This window comes from Mobula hypostoma, chromosome 12 (assembly GCF_963921235.1).
Source record: "Mobula hypostoma chromosome 12, sMobHyp1.1, whole genome shotgun sequence".
Classification (NCBI taxonomy): Eukaryota; Metazoa; Chordata; class Chondrichthyes; order Myliobatiformes; family Myliobatidae; genus Mobula; species Mobula hypostoma.
In genome coordinates this window covers 68,773,916-68,786,523 of record NC_086108.1, presented here as the reverse complement: position 1 = coordinate 68,786,523, position 12,608 = coordinate 68,773,916, and the positions used below count along the sequence as shown (strand labels likewise).

The 12,608-nt window shown below is 37.7% G+C and overlaps 1 protein-coding gene across 2 annotated transcripts in view; it reads left to right on the top strand.

Moving 5' to 3' along the window:
* Positions 1-12,608, top strand: part of faf1 (Fas (TNFRSF6) associated factor 1) — a 415,765-nt gene that overhangs the window by 297,465 nt on the left and 105,692 nt on the right. For both annotated transcript variants that reach the window (XM_063064333.1, XM_063064334.1), the window contains one exon: positions 4,263-4,417. In XM_063064333.1, coding sequence (XP_062920403.1) covers positions 4,263-4,417 — 155 coding nt within the window. The remainder of the gene's footprint in view (positions 1-4,262; positions 4,418-12,608) is intronic.

Here is a 12,608-nt window from a genome sequence, read left to right as displayed (position 1 = left end):
CCTGAGAGGCAGGATTTATGAACATTTGGAGAGGCATAATATGATTAGGAATAGTCAGCATGGCTTTGTCAAAGGCAGGTCGTGCCTTACGAGCCTGATTGAATTTTTTGAGGATGTGACTAAACACATTGATGAAGGTAGAGCAGTAGATGTAGTGTATATGGATTTCAGCAAGGCATTTGACAAGGTACCCCTGCACGGCTTATTGAGAAAGTAAGGAGGCATGGGATCCAAGGGGATATTGCTTTGTGGATCCAGAACTGGCTTGCCCACAGAAGGCAAAGTGTGATTGTAAACAGGTCATATTCTGCAGGGAAGTCGGTGACCACTGGTGTGCCTCAGGGATCTGTTCTGGGACCCCTTCTCTTCATGATATTTATAAATGACCTGGATGAGAAAGTGGAGGGATGGGTTAGTAAATTTGCTGATGACACAAAGGTTGGGGATGTTGTGGATAGTGTGGAGGGCTGTCAGAGGTTACAGTGGGACATCGATAGGATGCAAAACTGGGCTGAGAAGTGGCAGATGGGGTTCAACCCAGATAAGTGTGAGGTGGTTCATTTTGGTAGGGCAAATATGATGGCAGAATATAGTATTAATGTTAAGATTCTTGGCAGTGTGGAGGATCAGAGGGATCTAGGGGTCCGGGTCCATAGGACACTCAAAGCTGCTGTGCAGGTTGACTCTGTGGTTAAGAAAGCATATGGTGCATTGGCCTTTATCGATCGTAGGATTTAGCTTAAGAGCCAAGAGGTAATGTCACAGCTATATAGGACCTTGGTCAGACCCCACTTGGAGTATTGTGCTCAGTTCTGGTCACCTTACTACAGGAAGGATGTGGAAGCCATAGAAAGGGTGCAGAGGAGATTTACAAAGATGTTACCTGGATTGGGGAGCGTGCCTTATGAGAAAAGGTTGAGTGAACTTGGCTTTTTCTCCTTGGAGCTACGAAGGATGAGAGGTGTCCTGATAGAGGTGTATAAAATGATGAGAGGCATTGATCGTGTGGATAGTCAGAGACTTTTTCCCAGGGCTGAAATGGCTAACATGACAGGGCACAATTTTAAAGTGCTTGGAAGTAGGTAAAGAGGAGATGTCATGGGTAAGTTTTTTACGCAGAGAGTGGTGAGTGCATGGAATGGGCTGCTGGCTACGGTGGTGGAGGTGGATACGATAGGGTCTTTCAAGAGACTCCTGGATAGGTACATGGAGCTTAGAAAAATGGAGGGCTATGGGTAACCTTAAGTAATTCCTAAGTGAGGACATGTTCGGTACTGCATTGTGGGCCGAAGGACCTGTACGGTGCTGTAGTTTTTCTGTGTCTCTGTGAAAGATCGATTTCAAGGCCAGTCTACGCAGAAATATGTTTGCCACCATCTGATTAAAAACCAAGGGAGTTCTATTATGCTAGCTAAAACTCATCCCTCAACTAACAGAGTTCATCTGGCTAATCGCTTTTTCAATGGTGTTTATGTCATTTTCCTATATTAAAATTGACTGCTCTGTGTTTCCCCATATTATGACTACTCTTGATGTTACTTGTGGAAGTCAATTTTATAAGCTGCAGAGCCAGGGCACAGAATCATTTGTATGAGCTGGCAAACCTGATTTGCATTCCTCTGTGCTCTATGATTTTCTGAAATGCAATTCAAATAGTTCCTTTTCAGGGTATGTTGGCTCTCCTTAAGCTCATATAAAATGTTCTTTCATCAAATATTGCCGAAAACAATTAATACAATTGTAGTTCACCATACGTGTTGTTTATAATTACTATTATAATAATACTATGTAACCATATTCAATAAATTTTTTTGATATAATTTCATGCATCAGAGGCCCTTATTTTGAAATTGAATTGCTATTTTTGCTAACATTAAATTGATCAATGATTGATTTAAACAGGTTATGGTATAACAATTTGCTAATTAGCAGAATTAGTCTGCATTTTTTTAAAAAGGCTTGATCCAAGTATAATCTAGGTTCAAGTATGATATTTCTCAGCAAACTAATTACAATTTTTCAATATTCCATCATAAAATTAAATATTAATATCCCATTTTCAAGAGAAACTGAACAAATCACTGCATAAAGTAAGACAAATATCTATTTCCTATATCTCAGTTTGGGGAGGAACATTACCTTTTGAAACCAAGGAAGCAAAGATCTGTGATGTTGCCAGCCATGTGGGGATTTTCTGCAGAATATGTGAAATAATATGCAGAATTTTTGAACCATTTAAAGTCTCAAAATTAATAGGACAGACTTTAATTTTGAATGAAATTGTGCTGGGATTGGTATTGCTCAAAGGTTGTGTTTTGTCTGTGTTCCATTACTCCCAAGAATTTTGTGAACTTCATCTATTTAATAATTTGAAATGTGACTGATGTGCACAAACTTGCTCTGTGTAATATGGTATTTGGAAGCTTTATAACAGTATCTGTTACAGTTAATGTATTCTGTAAAACACCTATTAATGCAAGAACTACATACTGTTGTATGATGCTACACAGGATATCACAACACAAATTAATACAATCACAAATTACTGTGGATGCTGGAAATATGAAATAAAAGCAAAATACTGGAAAATTTTGTTACGTCAGGCAGCATTTATGGAGAGAAAATTAGAAGATGATGTGTCATATTGATAATTCTTCCTAAAGCTGGTTGAAAAATTTAAAGGTGGTGGGCAAGGATAGAAGGAACAAAGGGCCAGGTTTGTGATGGAAGGCAGGAAGATTAAATGTTGCAAGGTGAAACAAAATAGGAATAGGACAAGGGTACATAAAGGCAGTGTGGGGGAGGTATAAATGCAGATTAGGGGTCTGAAATTATGGGAGGAATGTGGAATGAATGCTAGAGTTGGGAATGGAAATGCTAAATTTCTAAAGTTATTGAAATCCCTCTTGAATATAGGAGGTAGTAATCAACCTTGTCAGAAACTGGGATACTGTTTCCTCAGTTTTGTGTTTTTTTTAATTGGAACAAAGTTGGGGGTTAGAGGACAGTGGTGACAGAACAAGAACGCTACAGAGGATTAAAGTCAGTAACTGGAAGTTTGTGGTCATACCTAATCAAAAATGTGTTCCACAAAGCAGTCACACATTCTGTGTTTGGAGATCACAGTTTGATAGATAGATAGATACACTAAAGGTATACGTCAGTCTCTGCTTGTGGAAAAAGAAAGCACATATTGCATTTTCTTAGAAAGAAGTATTAGATGGATTATTCCTTTTTAATGCTACAAGGGGCATATCAGGGTGCTTTTGGTAATGGTATCATGTGGAAGGTGTCTGAAATTGTGAAGGATTATCTGTTCAATGTAGCTGGTACTGTGGAAAGTTACTGCCATTTTCTACCTCCTATTTCTTCCTTCTCATTTTTGAGCTCTAGTTTCAACTGGAACTCCAATGATCAGCATCAACAGAGAACAAACTGAATCCCACAAACTGCTTCCCTAACTACTCCCATTTCTCAGTAATATTTTTGTCAGAATACCAGTCAGTTACTCAAGAACAGATAGGAGCAGAATTGGTCTGTTGGGAATGGAAATGCTAAATTTCTAAAGTTATTGAAATCCCTCTTGAATATAGGAGGTAGGAATTGCTCTTGAGCCTGTTCTGCCATTCATCAGGATCATAGCTAATCTTTTACAATGGCATTTTTGTATTATTCCAAAATCCCTTAATAGCCAGAAATCTGTCATTCTCTATATTGAACAAACTCAATGACTTGGCTTACACAACCCTTCAAGCTGGAGAATTTAAAAGATTTACTGTGAATGGGGGGAAAAGAAATGTTTCCTTACTTCAACCCCAAACAGCATAATCTTTGTTGTAAAATTATGGTGCTGAGATCTAAATTGCTTAGTCAGGGTAAGCATCCACATGTCAGTTTTAATGAGATTTCTAGAGAATATTGGCCTCATCTACCTAACTTTCCTCAAGAATCAAATTTTATATTCCTCAAAGCAGTTTAATGAATCTTTACTCCACTACATTTCAGTAGACCAAAAGACAACATTGCAGCTGTGGTATTTCCAGTATCCTTTATAATTAGCTTTTGTGTACAAGCAAGCCTTGAAACTTTGAGCATCTACACTGCCCAATTTCTCTCATTTTTAAAAAAAAATTATTGCTCTTCTGTTTTGTGTACGTAAGTGAATTAACTCACATTTTCCGCTGCGTATATCTGCAATTTGCAATGCAGAGTAACTCATATTTGCAGTTTTAAGATTAATAATTTGTACTTTTTTTTATCAGAGAAAGCTACTCGCCATCTACCTCCATCATGATGACAGTGTTCTTACAAACGTATTCTGTTCCCAACTACTGTGTGCTGAATCTATTGTCTCCTACCTCAGTCAAAATTTTATCACTTGGGCATGGGACGTGACACGAGAAGCTAACAGAGCAAGGTACTGAATTTTAGTTCATAAATTGAATTGTTTTTTTTCTGGAGAACTTGAATAAGGAATTAGCAAAGTGGCAAAAATGTTCACTATTTCAAAAAAAAGAGCTCCTCACAAAGATCTGGTGATTTCAATAGCAAGAAAATGCCTCTTTTCTGAAAACTTGCAGTCACCTAACCATTTTCAGGAAGTCTCCAGCATCCAATAACTACAGTGCCATTAATGTGGCGGAGAAGTGAATTGTATTAAAGTATATACAACGGCTGTAAGCCAAACATGAGAAGATATCATTTTTGAGGTAACTTTTTAAACAATTTACAATGTGAATAAAAATTGGACGTTCACCTGAGTTTAATGTAGAGGATGAAACCAAGCATTTGAATGAATAAATAATTAAAATCCATATTTTCTTTGGAATATTCTTGAAGGAATTATAGTACACATATATAACAACATATTTATGTAATTTATTGCATGATTTTCTAATTTAAATATAGCCAGTAAATTAATTTGCCTAAAAAATTACTGGAACTCTTAAAAATTAAGCAAAAAAGCTTCCTCTCTCAAAGAAATGGGGGTTCCTTTGAACAGAATATTTTGTCCATATTTGACCGCATTTTGTGTACTTCAATAATAGTTATTTGTTATGGCACATGGCACTAGGATGAGCTTAAAAACAGCAAGAGCCTGGGAAACAAAGCACTGTTGTCTTAACATGCACATTTTCAAGTTAGTTGAATAATCTCACACCTTTGCTATTCCAACTTTAAAAATGACCTGATTGACAGAACCCCCAATAGCAGTAACAAACTTGGAAATGATGAATAACTTCCTGAAACATGTTCACAACTTGCCAAATTTCCCATCAGTTCTGCTGCGGGATCTGCCTTGAAACAATATATCAATAACATAAGTAGATTCAATAGTAATTGCATGTCAGATGTCTAAGATTTATCAAGTGTGAATTGATTGCATTTTCACCAGAGAATTCTAACTTATCCCTGCCTACAGCTTAGTATACAGAATGACTAAGTTCTAAACATGTTCCAACTCCAGATCTTTGTCTTTAATTTGTTACATATTTTTACATTTCCTGATTATATTGCATGTTAATATTTAACATATTACAGTAAATCCATGGTATGATGAACAATGTAGGTGCAAGAAATAGTTTTCCTAACTCCCCCTTCCTTGCTTCACAATTCAAAATCTTACAAGCTACATGTTATAACTTTACTCAGGCAGCCACTTACCTAAATTAGGCCTCCTTCTTATGAATGAACAAAAGGAGCTGTGAAGTCTTTTTTACCCATGTCGACTGTTAACTTCAATCATTAAGCAAGAGATTGCAACCTTAGAATCGCTCTGAACATCTCCCTTTCTTAAAAATATTGCTGTTTAAGAATTACATTTCAGTATCTAACAGAGTAAATGCTAATCATTATTACCTGGCCACATTAACATTAATCAAGGCAATCTAATTAAATTTGTCCTAACACCAGAACAGATAGAATGAGGCACAAAACAGGAATTGGTTTGGTGCATTGCCTAATTATATTGGCTGAGCTTTACAAGTCTGACCATGCTAATTTCTTGGACCAGCCAGCATAATTGATAGTGCATGATTTTTTAAAAATAGTTACACTTTTTCTAGCAAAATATTCTGAAATACTCCATTACTATGAAAATTAATTTAGTGTGAAGAAACTATAAGTGAGATATTATGCATGAAAACAGCAGTTACTTCTATATAGTAATTAATCTGTTCTGGTGGATATCATTAAATTCTGTTATGTACAAATGTTTCAGTCAGAATGTTGTTATTTTGTGGCAGCAGCATATTACAATACATAATTAAAATACTAAAAATTACAAAATGAAATATGTATTAAAACATTACATTAAATAAGTAGTGCAGATGGGTTCATGGTCCATTCAGAAATCTAATAGCAGAGGGGAAGAAGCTGTTCCTAAAATGTTGAGTGTGTCTTCAGGTTCCTGGACCACCTCCTTGATGGTGATAATGAGAAGAGGGCACATCATTGGTAATAGGGGTCCTTACTGATGGATGCCTCATTTTTGAGTCACATTGCCTTTTGAAGATGTCTTCTTTGCTGGCTAGGCTAGTGCCCATGAGGGAACTGACTGTGTTTTCAACTTTCTGCTGCTTTTTCCTACCCTATGCAGTTGCCCCTCCATATCAGATGGTGATGCAACCATTTAGAAAGCTCCCCACGATATATCTAGAATTATGCCAGTGTCTTTGACATATGAAATCTCCTCAAACTTGTAATGAAATATAGCCACTGTTGTGCTTCTTTGTAATTGCACCAATATCTTGGGCTCAGGATAGATCCTCAAATATATTGACACCCAGGAAGTTGGAGCTGCTCACCCTTTCCACTGCTGATCTCTTGATGAGGACTGGTGTGTGTTCCTTTGACTTCCCCTTCCTGAGTTCCATAATCAATCCCATGGTTTTACTGATGTTGAATGCAAGGTTGTTGTTGTGGCACCACTCAACCAAGCTGATCTTTCTCACTTCTGTATGCTTCCTCATCACCATCTGAAATTCTGTCAACAATAGTTTTGTCATCGGCAAATTTGTAGATGGTGTTTGAGTTGTGCCTAGCTGCACAGCAAAGAGAGTAGAGCAGTGGGCTAAGTACACATCCCTGAGATGCGCCAGTGTTGATTGTTATTTCCGGTCTGCATTGACTGTGGTCTGCCGGTGAGGAAGTCAATGATCCAGTTGCAAAGGGAGGTACAGAGTCCCTGGTTTTGGAGTTTTTTGATTGGTACTGTTGAACTCTGAGCTGTAATCAATCAACAGCAGCCCGATGTACAGAAGTTACTGCTGTTTTCCAGGTGATCCAAGGCTGAGCAAAAATGCAGTGAAATCGCTGTAGACCTTTTGTAGTGATAGTCAAATTGCAGCGGGTTTAAGTTCTTGCTTAAGCAGGAGTTGATTCTGGCCGTGGCTAACCTCTCAAAGCACTTCATCACAATAGATGTGAGTGCAACTGGGTGATCGTCATTGAGGTAGCTCAGTCTGCTCTCCTTTGACAATGGTATGATTGCCCTTTTGAAGCAGGTGGAATCTCCAACTGCAGCAGTGAGAGATTGAAGATGTCCTTGAACACTCCAGTAGTGGGTGGGCACAGGTTTTCAGTGAGTGTATGTTCCAACTGGTATAGTACTTTAAAATTGAATTATTTAACAAATACTGATTTTTTAAAAAATCCACTTCATTTGCTAGTTGACATTGGAAAGTATTGAAAAATATTATTTGGAATACTTTTACTATTGTAAATGGAAGTGTAGATTTGTTCAGTAAAATAACAGTTGCATTCTTTATTTTTCTGTTTTGCAGCTTTTAAATATGATTTACTTTTCTATATTTTTCATGGGAGTTTGGTGACATTTAATTATTCCTTAAAGTGTCATTAACACACATTTAATGAAGAAAGAACTAATGTTATTTGTGAGCAATTCTTGTTTACTGTTACTAATTTGGTGTTTTGATCATTGGATATTTATTGCTATAGGACAATAATAAGTGTATTTCGAGATTTGTACCCCTCCATCTCCAGAGCCTGCCATGCAAAAAAAGTGTTAAGTTGCCTGAGCATTTGCAGCAGCAGGTTTTCCTCACCTGTCATTCCTAATCATCAAGTAATTAACCATATTCACAGCTGCTGACCCTTGACACAAACAAGGCTTTGAATGATCCACGCCTGGTTGGAGAGCAGTTGACCGTGCTGGTCCTGTTTGACCCACTTGCAAATCCACTACAGGTGTGGGCTTCTGTGTGGGACGCAGCTTCCAGAGTTTTATGTTGTTCCACTGCTTAGTATACTGAATAGGGATTTTGCTGTAGGTAGTTAAGAAACAGATGGAGTTTAATTGTTGTTCTCTGAGAGAGGTAGAGGGGCACATGATCTGAACTGTTTTCCAGTAGAGTAGTCATCTAAACGTTCCGTCTGTGCATGTTGTGTTTAGAAAGAGGTAGTTAAAGTATCAGCTTTATTTAAGGCTCCCCCAGTAGAGTCCTTTACAAACTATTTTACAAAAGATTAAGATTCCAAAACATCTGGAGCCATTGTCAGTTCCCACTGTTTCTTCCTGGTTTTCTGGGGCTCCTATTACTGTCGAATTACGTTGGACACTCTCATTTTCTCCTTTTCTCCACTGCTTTTGATATCAGCTCAGCTTTAACAGAATGTCTGGATCAATTTGCAGCATGGTTTAACATCAGATTTACATGCTGCCAACAGCATTTATTCTTTAGCAGTATCCTACAAGCAAGCTAGTGTATTCCTGTAACTTCAGAAGGTCTAAAGAACCATCAACAGGGCAGCATCTAATGACTTTATTAGTATAAGGTTTCAGATGGACTTGTTTATTGTTCACTGCTCCCAGACAGCTACTCATAATTTCTGCACTTTTTTTGGTGGGGTAAGAATAATATTTCCACCATTTTTCACACTTCATGTGTTTGTTGATTTTAAATACTGAACATAATAGTGTTTTCTAAGTATTAATAGATCATTATTTTTATTAGCTAGGTAATCAAGGATTCATATAACACAAAGTATACTGTGATCCCACAATACAAAATTGTATGATGTTAGGTAAAATAGTTTTAGTAGTTGCTTGCTACCATTCTTGATTGTATTGTGGATTGTCAATCAAGATGTAACTCAATCAGTACTAGGGAAAACAAATGTCTCAAACTACAGGTAGGCAGCATGTTACATTTTCCATTTTTAAAAAAATGTATACTTTTCTGTGTTCATGTCATGGAAATGCATGCTCATGTTTCATCTAAACGCAGCAACCATTCAGTGTTTCTTTAGTTACTTACATGATTATTATGACTTAAATTGTTTGGGTTTTATTTTTAGTAAAGTTTTTATTTTTTTTACATATCAGGTACAGTGGCATGCAAAAGTTTGGGCACCCCGGTCAAAATTTCTGTTACTGTGAACAGCTAAGCGAGTAAAAAATGACCTGATTTCTAAAAGGCATAAAGTTAAAGATGACACATTTCTTTAATATTTTAAGCAAGATTACTTTTTTATTTCCATCTTTTACAGTTTCAAAATAACAAAGAAGGAAAAGGGCCCGAAGCAAACGTTTGGGCACCCTGCATGGTCAGTACTTAGTAACACCCCCTTTGGCAAGTATCACAGCTTGCAAATGCTTTCTGTAGCTAGCTAAGAGTCTTTCAATTCTTGTTTGGGGGATTTTCACCCATTCTTCCTTGCAAAAGGCTTCTAGTTCTGTGAGATTCTTGGGCCGTCTTGCATGCACTGCTCATTTCTCTTTTGAGGTCTATCCACAGATCTTCAATGACGTTTAGGTTGGGGGACTGTGAGGGCCATGGCAAAACCTTCAGCTTGCACCTCTTGAGGTAGTCCATTATGGATTTTGAGGTGTGCTTAGGATCATTATCCTGTTGTAGAAGCCATCCTCTTTTCATCTTCAGCTTTTTTACAGATGGTGTGCTGTTTGCTTCCAAAATTTGCTGGTATTTAATTGAATTCATTCTTCCCTCTACCAGTGAAATGTTCCCTATGCCACTGGCTGCAACACAAGCCCAAAGCATGATCAATCTACCCAGGTGCTTACCAATTGGAGAGGTGTTCTTTTCATGAAATGCTGCACCCTTTTTTCTCCAAACATAGCTTTGCTCATTGCGGCCAAAAAGTTCTATTTTAACTTCATCAGTCCACAGGACTTGTTTCCAAAATGCATCAGGCTTGTTTAGATATTCCTTTGCAAACTTCTGACACTGAATTTTGTGTTGAGGATGCAGGAAATGTTTTCTTCTGATGACTCTTCCATGAAGGTCATATTTGTGCAGGTGTCGCTGCACAACAGAACAGTGCACCACCCCTCCAGAGTCTGCTAAATCTTCCTGAAGGTCTTTTGCAGTCAAACGGGGGTTTTGATTTGCCTTTCTAGCAATCCTACGGGCTGTACTCTCAGAAAGTTTTCTTGGTCTTCCAGACCTCAACTTGACCTCCACCATTCCTGTTAACTGCCATTTCTTAATTACATTACAAACTGAGGAAACGGCTATCTTCTTATAGCCTTCTCCTGCTTTGTGAGCATCATTTATTTTAATTTTCAGAGTGCTAGGCAGCTGCTTGGAGGAGCCCCACAGCTGCTGATTGTTGGGACAAGGTTTGAACAGTCAAGGTATTTATAAAGCTTTGAAATTTGCATCACCTGGCCTTTCCTAACGATAACTGTGAACAAGCCGTAGTCCTAACAAGCTAATTAAGGTCTGAGACCTTGGTAAAAGTTATCCAAAAGCTCAAATCTCTTGGGCTGCCCAAACCTTTGCATGGTGCTCCTTTCCTTTTTTTCACTGTACAATTGTACAAAACAAAAATAATACACTAATCTTGCTTAAAAAAATTGAAAAGAATATTTCAACTTTAACTTTGTGCCTTTTGGAAATCAGGTCATCTTTTACTCGCTTAACTATTCACAGTAATAGAAATTTTGACCGGGGTGCCCAAATTTTTGTATACTACTGTATATTTTGTGATTAAAAATAAGTGCACTTGAAATTAACATCAACTTTCATTCTACATAAAATACATTTAAGCTGTAATCAGAAGCTATAGGCTGAATCATGCTGGTTGTGGCTGGTGTTCCTGAATTGAAACAGCAAATATTTAGTTGCTCCCAAATAAGTACACCCTGGGCCTGCATGGACCCACTGTAGATCCAGGTCGAGCTATGTGACCATGTATGCTGGCCATACTGTTGCTTGAATGACACAAATTGATAACGTCCATCATTCCAGTCTACCTGGATTTGCTGCAGATCAATTAGTAAATGTATTTGTTTGGAAGCAAATCAACATTGTCAGTTCTCTCCAAGAAGGCTAGCATAATTTGATTCATTATGACCAATTTTGATTTAGTTGCATTTTATGGAGACCTAGAGTTGATGGAATTCTTAAGTAAAATTGTTTTAAAATAACAAGAATGTTATTTTACCAAATGCCAGTAAAAACTGAAAAAACAATCCAAGCAATTCCACATTGAGTGGAGTAGAATGGTATTTTCTAACCTGAATTGAGTTACTTTATCTTTATTTTAATGTTTTGAATTATTTTGTATGTTTAAATAACTTTTAACAAGATTATTTAAAGGAATTTTAATAGTTTTAAGCATCACTTCTTATCAGAAACATCGGAAAAACTGTAATAAATCCTTAACAATTGTAATAGCAGGTGAGGCTACACCTCCACCCTTGCCTTCTGTCAAAGGTTGGCAGAATGTCCTGAGGCAGGGGCCCCATAAAATTTTTCTGTCTCAGGCAGTTAGTCCAGCCTAGATTAATAAAGATGCGCATGGATGGCAAGACTGAATTGAGCTTGATTAATGTGGATAAAAGAAATCAGTATACGTGACAACGCTATCTTGAAATAGTTACTGTTATATTTGGCTGCAGTTTGATTCTGGCTTCTGGTTCTGTCTGTGTGGTGTTTTCTGTGACCACATGGATTTCCCCTAGTGCTCTGGTTTCCCCGCAACCTAATAAAACTAGTTAAGTTAATTAACCGCTGTAAAAGATCCTTTATGTTAATGGGTGGTATTAGAATCAGAGGTTTTGGAATTTTTCTTTTGAGCATTTGTGTGAGTATGGGGTTGTTCTGAGGGCCAGCATAAACTTGATGGTCTACATAACCTCCTGCTACATCAGAATGAATTATAAACAAAATATAAAATTGGGCCGGCCAGTGGTGTAGTGGCATTAGCACTGTACTTTGAGGCAGATGGCCCTGAGTTTGAATCCAGCCATATCCCAACCTGGGTAGCAGCAGTACCTGTGTTGGTAGAAAGGCCTGGCATCTACTTCCATATCTTGTCACGAAAACCCTATGGACAACTACACTATCCATCGGGTCTCCATGAGCTGATGATGACTCGACAGCACTCAACAACAACAACATAGATGAGTAGTGAGTAGTGATACCATAGAAAGTGAATCTTGAGGGTTAATAATAGAAAGTAAGATGGTGGCAGATGAATCAAATGGGTCTTAGATTGGCCTCTTTTATAGCAGTTACTACTAACAGTCCAGGAAAAGCTGGCAATCAGGAATTGGAGAAGAGAGAGGAACTTGGGGAAATTATAATCATCAGAAAAATGGTTCTGAACAGTGAGCTGAT